This window comes from Miscanthus floridulus, chromosome 13 (genome assembly GCF_019320115.1).
Source record: "Miscanthus floridulus cultivar M001 chromosome 13, ASM1932011v1, whole genome shotgun sequence".
In the NCBI taxonomy this organism is placed as follows: Eukaryota; Viridiplantae; Streptophyta; class Magnoliopsida; order Poales; family Poaceae; genus Miscanthus; species Miscanthus floridulus.
In genome coordinates this window covers 25,292,603-25,313,797 of record NC_089592.1, presented here as the reverse complement: position 1 = coordinate 25,313,797, position 21,195 = coordinate 25,292,603, and the positions used below count along the sequence as shown (strand labels likewise).

General features: G+C 41.3%; 1 protein-coding gene across 1 annotated transcript; it reads right to left on the bottom strand.

Moving 5' to 3' along the window:
* Nucleotides 1–13,819: 13,819 nt before the first annotated feature.
* Nucleotides 13,820–14,761, bottom strand: LOC136501687 (putative germin-like protein 12-4). The gene is made up of 2 exons (XM_066497210.1): nt 14,571–14,761; nt 13,820–14,404 (listed from the first exon to the last, which is right to left on the bottom strand). The coding sequence occupies exons 1-2, from the start codon at nt 14,686–14,688 to the stop codon at nt 13,842–13,844; spliced, it is 681 nt and encodes a 226-aa protein (XP_066353307.1). The 5' UTR covers nt 14,689–14,761; the 3' UTR covers nt 13,820–13,841.
* Nucleotides 14,762–21,195: the final 6,434 nt, after the last annotated feature.

The window sequence follows — 21,195 nt, the reverse complement described above, 5'->3', positions numbered from 1 at the left end:
CAGCAGATAACGATGACAGGATATGATTAGCGCCAAGAAAATACATATCGGACTCTACAAATGGGGAAAGATTAGAGTCCAAGTTATCTTAAGATAGGAATATTTCCTTCATACCAAAGAATTGTATTGGGTCGAATTCGAGTAAGGTTCGTTTTTATGCTCTGGGTATAAATACCAAACCCCGGCTATTGTAAAAGCATCAACCAATCAAATACAAAGTCAATTACTTTTTTTGGCTCTAGCCACCCCCTAGGAGTAGGAGTAGAGTAGATCTCGACGAGTTCTTCAGCAAGTATGGCTGCATTGATCCGGTCGACCTCCACTGCTTGTCTGTAAGTACCGTCATGGTTTATACCTCTATTCGTATGGCTGCATCGATCCGGTCGACCCCCACTATGACTCTGGTATAGACTAGTTATCGACTCTTGTCTAATTCAAGTATGGCCTATGTGATTCTGCCTCACACCCCACTGCTTGAATTAGATTAAGGTCAAGTTATGGGCTCTACCTTAGCATGGCAGTCTTTGGTAGATTCATTAAGTTACTGATATTTCTTATTGCTTTTATTGTTTATCTAATTACAGCAATATCATTATGCCTGATTGAGATTGATCTGGATCGGCCTTACATCTTGTTTAACTTATCGTTTGCTAATTGAAAACTAATCTAATCTACATCTTAAGCGATGAGTTATGTTTTTATTGGTTGTTTTGCGTCAATCTTAATCGTGCATAGCGTGCGGTTAAGTCATGTCTGATCTTGAGTAGATCTATTAGCTAATGAAAACTGTTCCACGGCCCATCATCATGGCCTATGGGATTCTGTCTCTCACCCCACTGTTGACACCGTGGAGCGGGGATCGTTAGTTAGTAGACCCGTTTCTGAGAAGGCATGACCTTAACTGTGCGCTATGCCTGAATCGGCTGTTTAGCCGATATCGAATGCTTTTATGAATAGTTTGCATTACGAGATCGTTGAAGTAGAGATAAGTTGAAATATATGTTAGCCCCATGATCTTGTTATTGTATTATGGCCTGCATGATTCTGCCTCATGCCCCACTGATATTAGTAATGAGTTAGAGTTATCGAGTCTATTGTTGTTTCTACGGCCTGCATAATTCTGCCTCATGCCCCACTGGTCATGACGATAGATGAGATCTAACATGTTCATTAGATTTATCTTTATTAAATTATTAAGTGATGTTGAATTGTTTCTTTATATAAAAAGGAGTTCGGTTACTTATAATCATTGGCTCAGTACAAAACCGATCACCGCTGATACCTTATTGCTATTGATTAATATTTGCTTAAATAACATTTATCTTGAATAATAACCGATTCTTCTTATATAACCCCATGAGCTTTAACCGATTCATTCTTGTAAATATGCTGGGATCGACTATTTAGTCGATCTCCTCTCATATCGGCTCTCAAAGCCGGATATTCGGGACTGTCTGACAACACAGGCACGTTCCGCCCTTAACTACTGATGAGCTTTCTCACCTTGTCAATTGTAGGGTCAAATTGACTGGCATGTCTCGGGAGGATTGCGTAGGATCGACCACCCTTGCGCTGAAGCTAGGCGGATCTGCTCCATCGAGCGGACCCTTCCCGATTACTGCGTGTGTCCTCAGCACAGAGACGAAAATTTTGTGTCGACAGACACAAAGGATGTCAAGGTAGACGACTTCTTCCTAGCAGCAAACCTCGACAAGCTAAGGGACACGACAGTTACACTACCCCAGATCTAGACATCACTACCGGTTAAAAAACCCACTTCACTACCGGATTTTGAATCAATAGTGGCATACCAACAGTGATGGGGGTTGACATCGTTGCTGGTCCTTAAAAAGTGACACTGATCTACAGGAAATAGTGTCAGTTCCTAGCTCCACCCGGCAGTGTCCAGTTGAACAACACTATCGGTTTGTAGTGCCAACCGATAGTGACGGTTGCTTTAAGACTGTCGGTTCTTGGCTCAAGCTAGGAGTGTTGAGCAGGCCTACACTATCGGTTCATGGATCAAACCGGTAGTGTTGTAGTAAATATCAGTGTCGGTTCATGGATCAAAGCAGCAGTGTTCTTGTAACTATCAGTGTCGGTTCATGGTTCAAGCCGGCAGTGTTGAGCAAGACAACACTGTCGGATTGCTTCTAACCGGCAGTGATGGTTACGACAACACTGCTGGTTTGTTGCTAACCGGCGGTGATGGCCCATTTGTATTTTATTGTTTTATAATTTATTTTAATTTATATTTTTCATGGAATTGGGTTTCGCTTTATATACGCTACGTAGACGACAGGTCCATCAATATTAAACATTACAAATGTTACGATTACAATTCAAATGTTCTTATCCACATCTCATTCCCTCAAAATAAAAAAGAAATGTTCTTGGACTTCACACATGCTTCTCGGACTTCTTACAATAATCTGGCGAGCCTCTCTGGGCCATACTGGTCCTTGTACTTCACGTATTGTGCAATGAAAAATACTCCACCTTTTTCTAATACCTCGGCTAAGATGAATTTTGCCATCTCCGATTGTAGTGCGACGATCTCTATGTCTAGCAGCCTTTCGTGCTTATATTTCTTGTGCTGTCGTTCAAAAAAGATGATATCCAAAGAGGAACAGTAAATCATTTTGTTGAATTATTAACAGACATAAATGAAATGGGGATTATACACACCAACTTATCGGCTTCTTCCGATTTCCCACCGATGTAGCGAACCATTGCCCACATTATATAAAACCCACATTCATTGTTTCCCGCTGGCTATGATAGGTATTTCCCCTCCATTTTGACAACCTTGAATGGGACCGGCGTCCCACCGATATGTCTTCTTCAGACACTAAGCAACATTAAAAGGAGAAACATTAGAAAGCGGTATGTGTGATTAGAAAATAATAGCTATTAGGATCGCTTACTAATTCTGCACTACCACCAATGCATCGAGATGATGAAATAGTTTTTTCTTCGAGTCCCACACCTTGAGCAGATTTTTGGCAAGATTAACACAAATGAAGACAAAATGGTTGCTACAATCACATAATCCTAATTATTGAATAATCTTAATGGAAAAAGAAGCATAAAATTAAAAGTCGAGAACACATACTCGCAGTTGTAGGCTAGAAGTATGTAGGTTTTCTTCTTCATCGTGAATTCATCGAAAACAACAATCAATCTCTATTTCAGGTCTTCCATGTCACATCCATGGAGGCCTAGAAATGTCCTCTCATTGACTCGCATGTGGTCCAAGAAGCCTATGTGATCCCATTTGCTTTTTAGAATGCAAAATTTTGCTATACACCTACATAAAATCATGGGGAGTGCTCAAAAGTAAACAATTTGTCTCGAGAGAGTAGTTAATTGTAATATCATGCGTGTAGGGTACTTACATAGTCCACAGTGTGAACATTTGAACATCGAGAGAGCGTTTCTGGTATAGCTGGAACAAGCACTCCCACTCGACATTGAACTTCTCTTCTTCAGGATATTGGAAAACATGTGGCGAACGAATAATAACCTCAAAACCAAAGTCATCCGTCTCTGTTGCTTGAGCCATGTAATATTCATGTAACTGGCGCATATATGTTGTTAGATTTTTATACTCATGATCGGGAACCAAAAGATTGCCCCTTTCATACTTCATTGCCGGTGTTCCCGTCCCTTGTACATCATAATAGATGTTCGCAGCCTCTTCCATGGTTAAATCAGGGTTGTCTTCGACTAACTTCATAATGTTCCTTAAATCTTTATTGTGTATTTCTTCGTCTCTTGTTGTAGCGTATTTATTCTGTGTTTGCCTTTCGAATTCAGACTTCAACAAAACGGAGGCAATGAGGCACATAGATTGAAGAAACTAACACAATCTTTGAGATGTGTGCTGTAAATTTTTCTTTCATCAAGGTGGTAATGCTGCCACTAAATGGCCTTTTTTCTTTTATGTTGGTCCACTTTGGGAGCATTAACGACCGAATCCAAGGGCTGAGGTGGAGGAGGATGACGATGAGAATTCTATTTTCCTAGCACTAATGAAGAGGGAGGAGGAGTCTCTTTTCTCGGGGCTGATGAAGATGGAGTCGGACGAGGAGGAATAGAAGGAGACCTCTGTCTTCTCAGGGGTGATGGCTCTGGATGAGGAGGGGAGTGATCTCTGTTGGGAGATGGTGAGTGATCATCATGGGTGGGCAAAGACTCGCAGTCGTCCTCATCATCAGAGGACAATTAATGGTCAAGCTTAATGAAGCGCTTGTGCCAGGCCACTTGAGAGCCCTTGTTTTGACCAAGTTTCAGCCTGTCTTCCGCTACGGGGTACTCAACGGGTATCTTGTTATACTTCTTATCAAGTATTCTGTCAATGGTGATGCGAGCGTACCCTAGTGGAATTGGGCAGTCATTAATTGTCTTGTCTCCGACAGGCCAGGCCTAGCCGAGCGCCACCTTGTCCTTTGTCCATTCCTGACGGATGTACAACCTGACATTGACAGGTTCAGTGATGTCATCCACCGGATGAGGCACATTTGCCTCTTCTTCATCGAGCGGGGTCGATCCGCAGCTGCTGCGACCCCTAAACTATGGGCTAAAGGCACTAGGAGTAGGGTTTTATGGTACTATTGACCCCTTGGACAGCAAAATTTGCTCGACTCATGCTTCAACGGTCACCTCAATCCGTGCTTCCATTCTATCTTCCATCTCTTTTAGTCTCCTCAAATACTCTACATCATGTTCTGCTCTACCCCTCGAGCGGCTCCGGTAAGTGTTAGATTCTTAGGGAAATGCTAGTTTCCAAGGAACAACACCGATTCCTCTAGTGTGACCAGGGTGCTCCTTGGTTTTGAGTGCTTGGGTGAGCATGTCTTTCTCCCTATTAGAAGTGCGAGTCCCTTGCCTCACCTCCTTAGTTACCTGGGAGATCCTCTGGATGAGTTCGCTCATGGGTTTATTTGAGGAGCTAAAGCTCCCGTCCTCGACGTGCCGTACATTTCTCCCCATACAGTATAATACCCATCTAGGCTCCCAATCGGTGGTCTCAACCAGAACGCCTTCCTCAGCAAGGCGATCCATCTTTTGAAGTTCTGCTTCAAATTCTAGCATCTTTTTGGCGTAGCCACGAGAGCCAAGATGATGAGGATTCGTCGCTTTTTTTGAATTCTCCTTATTTTTCCTGCTCAATTCTAAGTAATCCTCGGATAACCTGTATTCCTTGAAAGCCTGCCAGAAGTCCTTCTTCTTGCTAAACTGTCCACCATCGAAATTTAGCTCTTTATTTTGGAGGACAAAATTCTTGTACAATGTCCCCTTGAAATTCTTGAAGCATGTCCCCATGATTTCTTTTGCTTTTTTTTGACTAACTCCCTATCATACTCGGCTGGGAAAGTGAAATACTCTGGGATCTTGACATCCCATATGTAATCCTTCTCGCTTTCGGAAACCCTCCACCGGTCATCATCTTTCTCAATCCACTTCCTGTACTTAATCGGGATGAAGTCCCTAACAAGTAACCTGAGGATAGTCTTGTATTTGGTCAAAGCTATAGGCGGTGAGAGTGGATCCCCGAATTCATCGAACTTAGTAATGTGCTAGTGTGCATTCCTACCAACAGGAATCTTTGACACGCCTCGCTTAGATCTAACCTTCCTGCTACCCGAACCCTCTAGCTCCTCGGCCGGCGGAGGCTCCTGCTAGAGACACCAAATAAGCTATGACCCTCTCAATTGATTAGCATGTGTGGCTACATAGTGACATGATACCAAAGTTACCTGGCCATCTTGGTCATTTTGACCCAGATCGAGCAGGCCGGATAGGGTCCATGGCTGCTCGTTCTCACCGACCTGATTGACACCGTCGCCGTTTGTCGGATCATGCGACTCTCCCGTCCCAGCGATATCAGCCACTTCTTGTTGCCGATCAGTTCTTCGGCGACGGGGTAACAGGCGACGATGAGTCATGGCTGTGACACGATCGTGGTTAGTTTTGGCCGCGGATAACTACTAATAGCATATGTTCATATATATAATATGTTTAATACAAAGTCTAATAATAAGTCCACATACAACAAAGTCAAATAATAGCATATGTTCACCTAGAACAAATTCATTGTTTGATTGACCACATACAACAAAGTCCACCTATTGTTCTACGAAACTAAGCCTACATCAACTTCCAAATAAGATAAGCGATGACTATAGCCATAAATAAAAGCATGACATCTTTCCAAGACCAAGGACCAATTCTCCTAATCTTCACATCTCCGGCGGGTGGGTTCTCTTCGATCTCTAGTGCCAGTGGATGGCCATGGTTTACATTCATTGGACCATAGTTGGTCGGTTGCCCATGGTTTACAAGGTAGGCCGAATGACTATAGTAGGCCCTCAAAGCTTCAGCTTCTGTGTTGTATTTTTTGTGCAAATTACCAGGGTAGCGATTGACTTGAGCATAGCAATCTTCCTAGGTTCAATAAATCCCAGGCATGTGACCAACATGCACCACATACCATGCCATGGTTGCCTATACATTTAAGTAAATTAGGCATGTGGTAAGTGATAATGGTAACTCACTGAACAAGAGTTATTATTCAAGATATATGGCCAAACTAAATCTATTTAATGCTCTTTATCCTTGACATGATAAAAAATAACCTCAATAATTGGATTGTCTATTATTCAGAAATCAATGTGGTTTAGTAATCATACTTGCTACTGCTGTCGAGTCAATTTTAAAAGTTATTTTTAACTTTTTTTTTTGGAACAAACATCTATAGATGCATTTTTTTAAGCATGCTATACATTACATCAAAATCAAAATCAATTGACACTCTACCTATAGCGATTATACATGTACACATTTGACAAGAATCCATCAATTGACACTCTACCTATAGCTAAACCAAGGAGTAACAGCATATAACTCAATCGAATAGGAATCAGCTGCTATTGGGAAGACAACAACCATGGGGTATTTCATTGAACACTTAGCGGGCAGTGAGCCACGCACTCACCATAGGGGTGGGAAAGCAACTGTCCACGCGCACTCATGAAGGCCTTGGCGGTGCTCCGGTGTCTAGCGGTGGACGGCGTGGGGAGTGCTCTGGCGTGGGGTGGTGCACGGGCGTCGGTGTCGAAGAAGAGGAGTGCAGGGCTAGGAACGATGGCGCGGGGGGCGGTGGATGGTTGCTCCAGTGTGGGGCGGTGCATGGCCGTCAGCGTCAAAGAAGAGGAGCGCGGGGCTAGGAACGGTTGGCGCGGGGTTGAAATTTTTTAACCCGCGGTGGGCTTTTATACCAGACCTCATCACTGCCGGTTCTAATTAGAAACCGACAGTGATGGGGGTACATCACTACCGGTTGTAAGTAGAAACCAACAGTGATGGGGGTACATCACTTCTAGGCCATTCTTTAAACCGATAGTGATTGCCGTGTAGCGGTTATAGCATAAGTAACTTATCTTTTCCATACTTTTCGAATACCTCCTACTGGCTCAATGGTTAAGACCCCGCAACTCAGCCCACGATACCCATGTTTGAATCCTAGGCGGCCAAATTTTTTTGGTTTAATTTTATAATTTATTAAGCATATATATTTCTATGTCGAAATGGCGTGAATTTTTTTTTGGTTAAGTGTCTGAACTCTGTAGCCCGAGACCTGAGCTCAAACCCGAGGGCTGGCACAATTTTTTTTAATTTTTTATATATCACTGTCAGTTTTCAAAATAAACCGACAGTGATAACAAGCATCACTGTTGGTTTCTTCTTATCACGGTCGGTTTTTTAAAACCGACAGTGATGTTTATATATATTAAAAAATTTCTTTTATATACTGAATAAATAGAAGCATATGTATTCCTATGTTGAAATGGCTTAAAATTTTTTTGGCAAGCTTGTACACCCAAATTAAGATCCAACACAGGATCTTAGATCTTTCTAATCATTTTTTTTATTAATTATATTTTTTTGTGTGCTGAGTGAGACAAAAGAGGGTGAATTTCATCTTAGACCCAATAGATTTTTTCATCCACCTCCACAAAATTCTTATCTCTAGGGCACAATAGAGCCTATGTAAAAGTTTGGCACCATTCTGGATCTTTTCGTGGATAGACTCAGTTCAACCTATAATTAAACTGTCTCGTCGCGCGGAAATTCAATTAAACCAAAGAAAGTAGCAAACCATCTCTGGAAAATCCAGAACTTGGTGTTTCCTTCACATGTGGCATGTGCAAGCCTAAGAAAAAGTTTGAGACCAATACAATGTATAGTCATGGTTCGATGAAAGCGTACATGTACCTCTGTGAAGCATGTATACTCCGCCTATGTCAAAATGGCTTGAAATTTTTTTGGCAAGCTTGTACATGTAAATTAAGACCCCACATAGGATCTTAGGTTTTTCTGAGTAGTTTTTTTATTTATTATATTTTTCTTTGTACCGAATGAGATAAAAGAGGGTGAATTTCTTCTTGGACCCAATAGATTTTGTCATCCACCTCCACAAAATTCTTATCCCTAGGGCACATTAGAGATTGTGTAAAAGTTTGGCACCATTCTGGATCTTTTCGTGGGTAGACTCAGTTTTTCCTATAATTAAACTGTCTCATCGCACGAAAATTCAATTAAACCTCAGAAAGTAGCAAACCATCTCTAGAAAATCTCAAACTTGGTGTTTCGTTCACACATGGCACGTGCAATCCTAAGAAAAAGTTTTAGACCAATACAACACCACAATGCCTATGAACCACAGAAACCTTGATAACATATGTGTATAGTCATGGTTCGATGAAAGGGCATATGTACCTCTGCGAAGCATGTATACTCCGCCTATGTAGAAATGGCTTGAAATTTTTTTAGCAAGCATATACACCCAAATTAAGACCCCATACAGGATCTTAGGTTTTTCTGATCATTTTTTTATTTATTATATTTTTCTCTGTGCCAAATGAGACAAAAGAGGGTGAATTTCATCTTGGACCCAATAGATTTTTTCAACCACCTCCACAAAATTCTTATCTTTAGGGCACGTTAGAGCCTGTGTAAAAGTTTAGCACCATTCCGGATCTTTTCATGGGTAGACTCAGTTCAACCTATAATTAAACGGTCTCGTCGCGTGAAAATTCAATTAAACCTTAGAAAGTAGCAAACCATCTTTTAAAAATCCCAAACTTTGTGTTTCCTTCACACGTGGCATGTGGAAGCCTGAGAATAATTTTGAGACCAATACAACACCAGAATGTATATTTCTAATTGCCCAACAAATGTTACACGAATTACATGCATGACAATAATTAAACACACAAAGCCGTACATATTAAAATTAGAACTCAATTAAACTATGACCTTGAAAACCTAGCTAAATAAACATTAATTACTATCAAAATCACTATCGGGATCGATCGGGCCACGCACACTAACATGCCTCTATAGCCATATATGGTAGTTGATGTCACGGATTATGTATCCGCTTGTATCGATGAAGTCCAATGCTAGTATGAGTGCAGTCTCTTGTGCCTCACAATACCGAAAGAATGGTCAGCCATAGATGTAACCTACTGAACGACCACTGCCCCTGTTAGTAATCCTTATGTAGTACTGGCGTCCTTCTATAGTGAGCTGACCGAGGTTTCCATTGCAGAAGTCCCAATCGTACCCGAGTTGCTCCGTAGCTTGGTCTAGAACGGCCCACAAGCCACATGCAGCATAGGTAAGGTCCTATAGCACAATCTGCATACGGAGAAAAAGAAAAAAATTAGAGAATGTTATTACAATAATAAACAACAAATAACTACGACTCAGGTATAAGTAACCATTTTACCACATCCGCATGGTTGTAGCTTGCAAACCATTCGTTTGCTTGCGGGACAAGGATATCACCATCATTCAAAGCAAGTGCCTTGAAGTGCGAGAAATCAAGGACATCATAGCAAATACGTCGAAGTGCCTCTAAACAGATGTACACGGCACTTAATTGAGCGCTTATCATGTCCGGGCTCTGTATTCTCGTCCCGTGGATATGGTGTCGATGATTTGAACCCCTCACAGGGATGAAAAAACTGAGTCTACACGTCCATAGCCGACCACTTGCATTAGATGTCATGTTCTCGACGATGTCCGAGATAAAGAACCAGCTAAGTGCTATTTGCAGCCAATCTATTTGGGATATAGTCTGCGACATATATGCATGCAACAATGATATTAAACTAATTACACTTATTTGTTAGCATAAAAAAACAAAAGATGTTGAAAAATATTTCATACAATAGCTGGAATAGGGAACCATGGAATGGCCACATTAGGAGCGAATGGCTCATCGCCAGGGTGAAAACCTAGTTCTTGTGATGGGGGAGGTCCGTTGTTCATACCACCTGATCGATAAAATGCAAAAAAATATGAACATAAAATATATGCACAAAAAAATTCTTCTAAGTAAAATGTGGCAACATAATTAAATATAGATCGAATGCAAGGAATAAGAATATATAAAAATGTAGAATGGAAAGAAACATGAATATAAATATAGATCAAATGAATATAGATACAATATTGGAGAAGACAACATATCAATACCATTGAAAAATGCAGGAGCCATGACCAAATCACATAGAGAGAGAGTGGATGTCTTGAGAAGTGAGAGTAAAACGTGAGAAATGAGACTGAGAGAGTTCGTGGGTGGGTGGGATCGATGTATTTGGCCGACAACTTGTTTTATATAGGGGGCATGGACATCACTGCCGGTTTTTAAATAGAACCAACAGTGAATGTGGCTATCACTGTTGGTTTCTAAATAGAACCGACAGTGAAGGTGCATATATGTAAAGGATATATTTATTTAGATACTACAGTGGGAAAGTTTTAACAAGAACGATATATTTATTTAGATAGTAATGAAATACATCAAAAAATTAGAAATAAGTTACATATACGATAACAAAGACCTTACACTAAAATTCCATATACGATAACAAAGACCTATTTGCATGCAGGTCAATGTTACCATCAATGTGTATCAACACATTATAATTTAACCACCTCATGTGTACCTCAGTAGCATTCTTCTAGTACCTTATGTGTGCACCATTTTGGTGGACTACGATGCATACCGATATATGTGGTTTGTTGTGAGAGAAAAATATTGTATCATGACTGATAAGGCCTGGCTGAAACCAACATGCATGGAGAGGCTAGCTCCTGGCCGAGGGCCATTTTATAGGGCCTAGTAGTCGTGGTACATTTTTATTTCTGAACTAAAGTTGTCGGGGTAGGTGGGAGCAGTGTTTCAACTGTTGTGGTCATGAGAGCACTGTTGGCATGTGAGGAGCATCTACACATCACTGTCGGTATTAGTTTAAAACCCGACAGTGAATTGGGCCTTCTATGTCGGTTTGAGCAACCGACTGTGATAGAAGCTATCACTGTTGGTTTTAAAACCAAAACCGGCAGTGAAGTGCCCTGCCGCCATCTTTTAGTAAAAAAATATAAAAAAAACACTGTCGGTTTGGAGCCTGCCATCGCAGCCTTTTTGTAAAAAATATAAAAAAAAGTTTGGCCCGCCTAAGATTTGAGCGCGGGTCACGGGGCCGAGAGTGCGCGGCCTTAACCGCTGAGTTAGGATAAGGAGTTCGTTTAGAATGGTTTTATTTTTTTCTTTTATCCCATCATAATGCACTACTAAATAATAAATGCAAAATCCAAAAAGTTTGGCCCATCTGGGATTCGAGCACGGGTCTCAGAGTACAGAGTGCGCGGCCTTAACCGCTGAGCTTGGATATGGAGTTCGGTTAGTTTGCTTTTCTTTATATATTTATTAATAGCAATAATGCAGTTAGTTTATATTCTAAAATAACACAAAAATTTGTGTCTTGATTATTTAATTCTATGATAATTAATTAATGGTCTATAATTATCAAATAATAGTGTTTGTAAACATCATCTTAATATTTGATTACCTAGTCAATAATTAAACTGTAGAGATGCACACAAAATATAAATTAAATATTCAATATGAATTACTGATACAACGTCTACATAATGATTACATAGTTAACAATAATCTAACTATCTTTAGGTGCATCAACAATGAGGGTCTCATTGTGATCAATTCGTACGTAAGCAGGTTCGTCACCCTCTTGAAGGATAGGTAGGGGTACATTCGTCCCGAATGGATGCATTTCCTGATAGCCCCTGTAGTCTTCTTTGTCCGTCACTCCATCGACACCGACAATCTTCCTTTTCCCTTCTAGGACTACTTTTAGCCTTCCTTTTGTCTTGTTGTCCCTTGCATAGAAGACTTGCATAACATCTCTTGCAAGGACGAAGGGGTCGTCTCTGTATGCAGTCTAAGTGAGATCAACGGTAGTGAACCCTTCGCTGTCAGTGTTGATTTCCTCGAGCCGAACCCACTGGCAACGAAAAAGAGCTGCCCTCAATGGACCGTAGGATAGCTCCCATATCTCCTCTATGAAACCATAGTATGTCGCCTGCACATTGTCGTTCTCATCGTGAGCATCAAACACAAACACCACAATTTTGGTATGTGCTCTTTCCATCTTGCTTTTTTGTGTAAAATGTGAATCCATTGATCTCAAATCCTTGGTACTTAAGATATGTACTCGAAGGCCCCTTGACTAAGGCATCCAGTTGATTACCCAACTTTATTTCAAGCAACCGACGTCGCAACAAGTTGACAAATTCCTCCTTATGTTTTTTATCTAGCCAAGCCTGTGACCTGCTCGGATACAGAGTTTGCAGCAATTGCCTGTGCTCATCAATGTTTGGCATCACACCCTCAGCTTGCTGGAGAACAGCGAACTGTGCCTGTCTGAAAGAAACAGGGTCGTCTACTGTAACAGATTTCTCCCTGATCCGTTTTACGAGACAGGCAATCCTCACCGCCTCCATAAATAAAATGCCCATCTCCGTAAATGCATTTTGTGAGACAGTCAACGCCTCTGTAAATAAAACATCCGCCTCCCAAAATCCTCTTGTATTTTACGAGATGGTTGGATTTTATGATCGCCTCCGTTAATGTTTGGCAGTGTCTCGCAAAATTATTTTTGTAGCAGTGTCGGGCACCCACACATGTTTCACACGCTCCAGGCGTCAGACACACTTGGGCACCACCGCACATGCTTGAGATCCGCCATTGCCGCGGGCTATGAGGGAGAGGCAGGGGTCAGAGAGAGAGGTGAGGGCAGAGATGGAGGGGCACTGCCCATTTGTGAGACAGAGGGGGCGAGTGAGAGACAGAGTGCGGCGGCATCTACAGGCCTGCAAATGCACAGGTGCACTCCGCACTCGCGTCACTCAGATCTACCAGCCGTGGCTGCCGCCCGCCCTAGGCCCCTGGCCAAGACCAAAAGCTACTGGTATGCAAAGGCTAGAGCAAGGCAGGAGATGGTCTAGCACCTGGGTGCCTGGCGGAGGCAGAGGCGCTCCTTTGACTCTTGACGATGACGCGACCGAATCGAGGCTCGGTGACTGTGGATGTCAGATGCTTGATGGGAGTCAGGATGGTGTGAGGAGTTGGATGGTGATAGAGGAGTTGGATCGTCCGTGGACACAGGCATGGATGCCATATTTTTGTGCCAGTTTATTTTAACGCGAGGTATCGTGATCATGATATGATTTAATCATGGTGCCTTGATGAAATATTAGTTGAAAGGCATTGTTTCTCAATGAAACAAAGAACTGCAATCAATATATGATTTAAAGTTCATGACTGAGGTCATCTAGAATTTTTCAGAATCCATATGGCAATAGGTATACAATAGTTTTCTACATCATACAAACAAATCAAACCAATGTCGCTGTTACTTGTTTCATTGGTACGCAAAAACCATAACAATAGAATCCTTCACTTAGTTGTGGTTGTCCTCCCAAAACTGAGCTTGTAGCCAATCCACAACCTTCTCGTCCACCTGAAACGCCTTGGCAAGAACGTCATCCGCGATCGGTGGTTTTGATCCAAATACTGCATTAGAAATGGTAATGGCACCAGGGTTCTGGCTGCTGAGAGCGGCGATGGCAACCGCTGGCTTGTCATGACTTGGATTGAACTGAAAGTGGATTAGGCCTTGTGGGAACACAAAAACGTCACCCTTGTTGAGCAGCTTACTAAAAAATTTGTTGTCCGGGTTAGAAGTGACAAAACCAACATAGAGTGAACCTTCAAGAACTGTTAAGATCTCAGTGGCACGGGGATGAGTATGTGGTGGGTTCTGTCCTTGAGGAGCATAGTCAATCCTAGCCATGGAGATGCCCAAGGTGTTTAGACCGGCCAGCTTCATCACATTGATCAACGTGACATTTGACTTGACCTTGCTCATCGTCGTATCCCTTGGCTTGTCAAGGTCGGCTGCCAGGAAGAAGTCGTCAACCTTCACATCCTTAACATCCTTGCAGGGCAACCCATTCACACGTACTGCAGCATCAATGAAGTGACATACATGTGTTAGAAAGCTAATCAAACTCGTTTCATGTGCCTTCAGTACCACTTAAAAACCTCTGCAATTTTCATTTTGCCTTTGTTGTAATACAGCACAATGTGTGATACATGTCATTAGCCTGATGAACTCATGAGTACATACCAGGCGAGTCTTTGTCTGCAACGCAGAAGTCCTGGAGGGGACTCGGATCCGTAGCCCGAGCGCCAGAAGCGATCATGATGAGAAGAACGCTGAGAAGATAGAAGTTGGAGGACGCCATTTCTATCTACCTAGAAAGGATTTTGATCTCTTCTACAGAGCTGATGCTTTGTCTTGTGTATGAATCTACTATAGCGAGCTGGTGGGTTGTCCATGCATGCAGGGGGTACATGCATATATACAGAGCAGTTGAGATTCTGAAGTGGTCAGACAGCTGGACCGGCTTGCTCTACTGAAATTGTCTCAGGGTGTAGTGCCTCCCGTGAAAGCAACAATTTTGATTTGGTCAACACGGTTTTGAGTAGATCAATATCTACTACCATGGCACCCGTCATGGATGACAATAAGACATTGTTGCTGACTGGTTCTGTGACTGTTAATTTTGTTGGATAAGGTCGTCTTTGGCAGGTAACTAAGGTCAACAATAGTAAGTTATTAAAGCTAGACGGATTCGATAATGACTCATTTGATTGGTTTCATACCATTCATACTGCTGGCTTTCCAGAATCTGATGTTGTCTTTCCCCGAAAAAGGAAGAAGAAGCTGATGTTGTCTAGCAGAAAATATCATGAAAAAATACCCAAAAAATAACAGTTTCTTAGTCCCTGGCATGACCTTGTCTCAGATTAGTTACCCCAACATATATGTGTATATTGCTTCAAATTAAATAGACAACTGCTGATGGTCAGAGCATGCTAAACCTGATAGCTACCGTGTCAATTCAGCCATGTTGCTCTACTCCTTGAATTGTTCCCATCCTCACCAGACATTTCTTCTTCTGCTGCTGCTACTACACACACACACACACACACAGTTATATATATATATATATATATATATATATACACATACGGTAAGGCTATTCTGCGGCTGGTCATAAAATAACTTATTCTATAGCCACCTTGTTTTACGATAATGTTTGTATCAATTTACGATACATGGGTTACTATAATTCAATATGATACTTATCATAATGTTGTAGTAAATCACTTATGAGAGAGTTACCATAATCTCGTAAATTAGTATAGTAATTATCGTAACTCAAAGTGGTCACAGAATAACTTATTCTGCGGCCCAGCTACAGTACAGTACGTCTATACATACACACACTATATATATATATATATATATATATATATATATATATATATATATATATATATATATATCATGTAGCTGGCTACAAAATAACTTATTCTGTAGCCACTTTGAGTTACGATAATTACTATGTTAATTTACGAGATTATAGTAACTCCTTACTAAGTGGTTTACTATAACGTTATGGTAAATATCCCCATGTGTTACATTAACAGAGCTATCGTAAATATGTATTGGCATTATCGTAAATAGAGATGGCTGCAGAATAACTTATTTTTGTAGCTGGCTACTAAATATACTATCCATCACATTCAACTGCTAGCACCAGGGCTAAACCAAATGGCCTCTTCCACGACCTTCCTTGTTCTCACCACTCTTCTTGCCAGGGGTATGCCTGGGTATTTGAGTGCAAAAAATAAATACATAATATAGTATACATGTATATTCTATTTTCTAATTGGAACAAGAGCCCACAAATGAACTGATAGTAGCGAGCATGGCAACCTGGCCAAGGCCCAAGCGGCTAGAATTGCTCCTGTCGGCATCTCCCATTCACATGTCCGACTCCCGTTCTTCTAAAAAAAAAGTCAGTTTCATAAAAAAAAAAAGAGTAGTCGCAACTCCCATCCAGCCCATCTCGATCTGCAGCTGCCGGCTGCGGTGGCCGGCGGCACATCTTGATCTGCTACTACTGCGCTGGCGGGCGGACGGTAACCAGCAGGCAGCAGCCCATGGTTGTCACAACTGCTGCTTATGATCAAGGCAAGTTGGTTACACTTGCTACAAAGTTTTATGATAAGGATTTGACAAGTGATGAATTATCAAAACTTCCATGACAGCTTATTGTGTACATTTCTCATATGCCTAGAGATAAAATATTTAAAAATTGGAAGAGCCTATTTGAGCTTTCAGTGAAGCTTGGGGAGAAAAAAAACAAACAATATTATGTTGTTTACAAGCTTCTTAAGTTGGTACTAATTCTTTCCGTAGCCACTGGTAGTTTTGGAAAGAGTGTTTTCTACGATGAATTATGTCAAGAACAAGCACGGGAACAAAATGGGTGATGAATATATCTGAACAATCGCTTGGTTACATTTATTGAGAGGGAATTGTTCAGTCAAGTGAAATATGAGGATATCATCAATCTCTTCCAAAAAGAGGATCGTAGAGTTATATTGTAGTAGCCTTTAGTATTTTGTGATATTCCTTAATTTTGAGACAACGGCACTATGTTTAGAACTTGTACTTTGGTTATTATTATGAATTTGTTATGGCCATTATATTATATTGCATATTTGCTTTGAATTTTTTTTATATTTGGCATACCCCGCTGCAAATTCCTAGCTCCGCCACTGCTTGTTCTCACCACTCTTCTTGCACTGCTCTCATGGCAAGTCATTGCTTCTGATCCAAGCCCTCTGCAGGATTTCTGTGTAGCTGACAAGGATTCTCATGGTACGCACATTCAAATAACTAAAAATAGGATGATCAGTTATATATGGTTTATTTGTATTTCCACAAATCATTGTTACAGGTACTCGAATATATGCCGAACATCTTATTATTACGTCTCTCACATATCTTCTATAATTTTTCCTCCACAATGCAGTGCGTGTCAATGGCTTTGTTTGCAAAGACACAAAGGATGTCAAGGTAGACAACTTCTTCCTAGCAGCAAACCACGACAAGCCAAGGGACACGACAGTTAGCAAGGTTGGGTCTAACGTCACATTGACCAATGTCATGCGGATTGCTGGCCTCAACACCCTTGGGATCTTATACCGCGACGCATGGCATACCGGGCATGCATCCAATTTCTCGTACTCTTTGCCACGGTACAAGATGCAGTCATTAGGACATGCATGTATCTTCTCTATTTCTAGCCCCATAGGACAGACAACTTGTTTTGCTTCGTAGGTAGTGGCGGGCAATTCATTGTCCTTCGGAAACATCTTCTTTTGGATTTTTAGTAACTCTCCAAATCCCTTATTAGATACACCATTCTTTGCCTTCCATTGCAGCAATTCTAGTGTGGTTCCCAACTTTTTCTGCCCTGCATCACAAGTTGGGTACAATAATTTCTTGTGATCTTCTAGCATCCGCTCAAACTTGATCTTCTCCTTTTCACTTTCACATTCTCTTTGTGCGTCACGAATGACCTAAGAAAGATCATCAGCCGGCTCATCTTCTGCGGCTACCTCTTCTTCAGCTTCTTCCATTGCAGTATCATTGAAGCACGCACCATCGGGAATAATATCATTGTCGTCCCATTGTTCATCTTCACCTTCTTCCATTACAACACTGGTTTCTCTGTGCTTTGTCCAACAAATATAGTTTGGCATGAAACCCGACTTGAACAAGTGTGAATGAAGAGTCCTTGAGCAAGGATATTCCACCGTATTCTTACATATGGCACATGGGCAGCACATGAAACCGTCGTGTTTGTTTGCCTCGGCCGCACGTAACAAAGAATGCACGCCGTCAATGAACTCTAGGGAGCGGCGATCAGCATTATACATCCAATGACGGCTCATCTGCATTACATGACATAAATACCATATTAAAACCTAGATCATAATTAATTATTTATACAACATGCGTGCCACCACAAAAGATACAAATTTATGAAAGCATCGCTACAATGTAGACAATCCCAACTACCACTAAAAGAACTAAAGTTAAAATACATTTCAGGAGCACAAGGATTTCGCGACCAATCTCAACTAAAACAGACAGATCCCCCGATTGTGCAACATCTTTGGGCTTCTTCGGCTGGATCACTGCCTCATTAGCCGCCGTATCTGCCTGTTGTGCAAGATATTTTTGCACGAGTTCAACATACTCTTCCTCCCAGTAGAAGCCTGAACATTGTCCACTGCCATCCCACTAAAATTAAAACAAAAAATTAGAACTTTAATCACAACCATCATGAAAATAGGTATAAACTAACCATAATCATTAAATACGATAAAATAACTCACATTGCGATCCGGACACTTGTAGAAGATACGATCCTTGTTGGGACCCTCCTTCTTCACTCGGTACTCCATCACAATCTTCGTCTCATCATGACACTTGCCGCATGGAATGAGAGGGAGGCCCGGCCTAAGTCGCTTTGGAAACCCATGAGAGGCCGAGGACCCGGAAGCAGTTGCCATCTACTCTCTATACTCATTTTTTAATACACTATAAATTTCTCCTTTTATAAACAAATAAAATTAAGAAACTATAAAATTATCTAGATCTCTATACTCATTTTTTAATACATTATAGCTCAAAAACATGTTTTAATAAATAACCATCCGTACTAGTTGACCTTGCTTACGTGATCATCTCGGCGAGCATTTCTCCACCGGACGGCACCGTACTTGGTCAAGGAAGAGCTCCGATTCTACGAGGAAGGAAACACGGTCTTCCACGACCGTTGTCGCTCTCCCTCGTAGAATCAAAGCTCCTCCTTGATATCCGTTACCGCTCGGCAGAGAACATGCTCGCCGAGATGAACACGGTCCGCAAGTTCAACTAGTACGGATTTTCTATAATTTTCTAACTATTTTCTAAGTTTATATTTATATATACTACATTTAGGTACGGTGATTGACAGACTACTGCGACGATATCGGGACATGTGAATAAATAACCATCCGTACTAGTTGACCTTGCTTACGTGATCATCTCGGCGAGCATTTCTCCACCGGACAGCACCGTACTTGGCCACGGAAGAGCTCCGATTCTACGAGGAAGGGAACACGGTCTTCCACGACCGTTGCCGCTCTCCCTCGTAGAATCAAAGCTCCTCCTTGACGTCCGTTACCGCTCGGCAGCGAACATGCTCGCCGAGCTGAACACGGTCCGCAAGTTCAACTAGTACGGATTTGCTATAATTTTCTAAGTTTATATTTATATATACTTTAACCTTCTTTCATGTAAATATGCAAGCTTGAAGTGATTTTGAGCTCAAATTGCTTACAAATGAAAAAAAACCACAATAAAGAACCATATATATATAGTGAACAAAATGGCATAAGACAATGGTGAAAAATGAGAGTATGAGATTGGTAACCTTTACAACTGAAGAATCGACGGAGGAATCGAAGAAATCGACGGAGGAATCAAAGAATGGATGGAGGAACAATGGAGGGAGGGAGGAAGCAAGAACACTAGTGCAGTGAGCTTCAAAATGTGCTGAGCTCGGGCTCGGGGAGGAAGAAGGAGACGGCCGATATATAAAGGGAGAACATTTAGTCCCGGTTGGTGGCTCCAACCGGGACTAAAGGTAACTTTCCAACCCCGGGCGCAGCCACGGCCCGGGAGTAGACCTTTACTCCCAGTTGGATCCACCAACCGGGAGTAAAAGTATACCTTTAGTTCCGGTTGGTGGCTCCAACCGGGACTAAAGGTCCCTGCCACCTCTGTCTGGCGCAGTAGCCGTTGGGCAGGGACCTTTAGTCCCGGTTGGAGCCACCAACCGGGACTAAAGGTATTTCTAGTCCCGGGGGCAAAAAATTTCGGGACTAGAGCCCATTTTGACCGAGGATCAAAGGTCTATTCTCTACTATAATGACTCATTTGATTCGTTTCATACCATTCATACTGCTGGCTTTCCAGAATCTGATGTTGTCTTTCCCCGAAAAAGGAAGAAGAAGCTGATCTGATGTTGTCTAGCAGAAAATATCATGAAAAAATACCCAAAAAATAACAGTTTCTTAGTCCCTGGCATGACCTTGTCTCAGATTAGTTACCCCAACATATGTGTGTATATTGCTTCAAATTAAATAGACAACTGCTGATGGTCAGAGCATGCTAAACCTGATAGCTACCGCGTCAATCCAGCCATGTTGCTCTACTCCTTGACTTGTTCCCATCCTCACCAGACATTTCTTCTTCTGCTGCTGCTACACACACACACACACACACACACACACACACACACACACACATATATATATATATATATATATATATATATATATATATATATAAACACACACACACACACACATATATGGTAAGGATATTCCGCAGCTGGTCACAAAATAACTTATTCTATAGCCACCTTATTTTACGATAATGTTTGTACCAATTTACGATAATGACAATATACATTTACGATACATGGGTTACTATAATTCAATATGATACTTATCATAATGTTATAGTAAATCACTTATGAGAGAGTTACCATAATCTCGTAAATTAGTATAGTAATTATCGTAACTCAAAGTGGCCACAGAATAACTTATTCTACGGTCAGCTACAGAACAGTACGTCCATATATATATATATATATATATAGATATATATATATATACAGTACGTCCATATATATATATATATATATATATATATATATATATATATATATATATATAGGGAGAGGCTATTCAGTAGCCGGCTACAAAATAAGTTATTCTGCAGCCACCTCCATTTACTATAATTTTATATACTAATTTACCATAATATAAATACA

What these genes read in the sequence shown, in the direction of transcription:
- LOC136501687 (XM_066497210.1), bottom strand. Translation starts at nt 14,688, where the DNA reads ATGGCGTCCTCCAACTTCTATCTTCTCAGCGTTCTTCTCATCATGATC. An exon ending in TGCAGACAAAGACTCGCCTG is followed by an intron (nt 14,405 to 14,570) that starts GTATGTACTCAT and finishes TTGATGCTGCAG; the next exon opens with TACGTGTGAATGGGTTGCCC.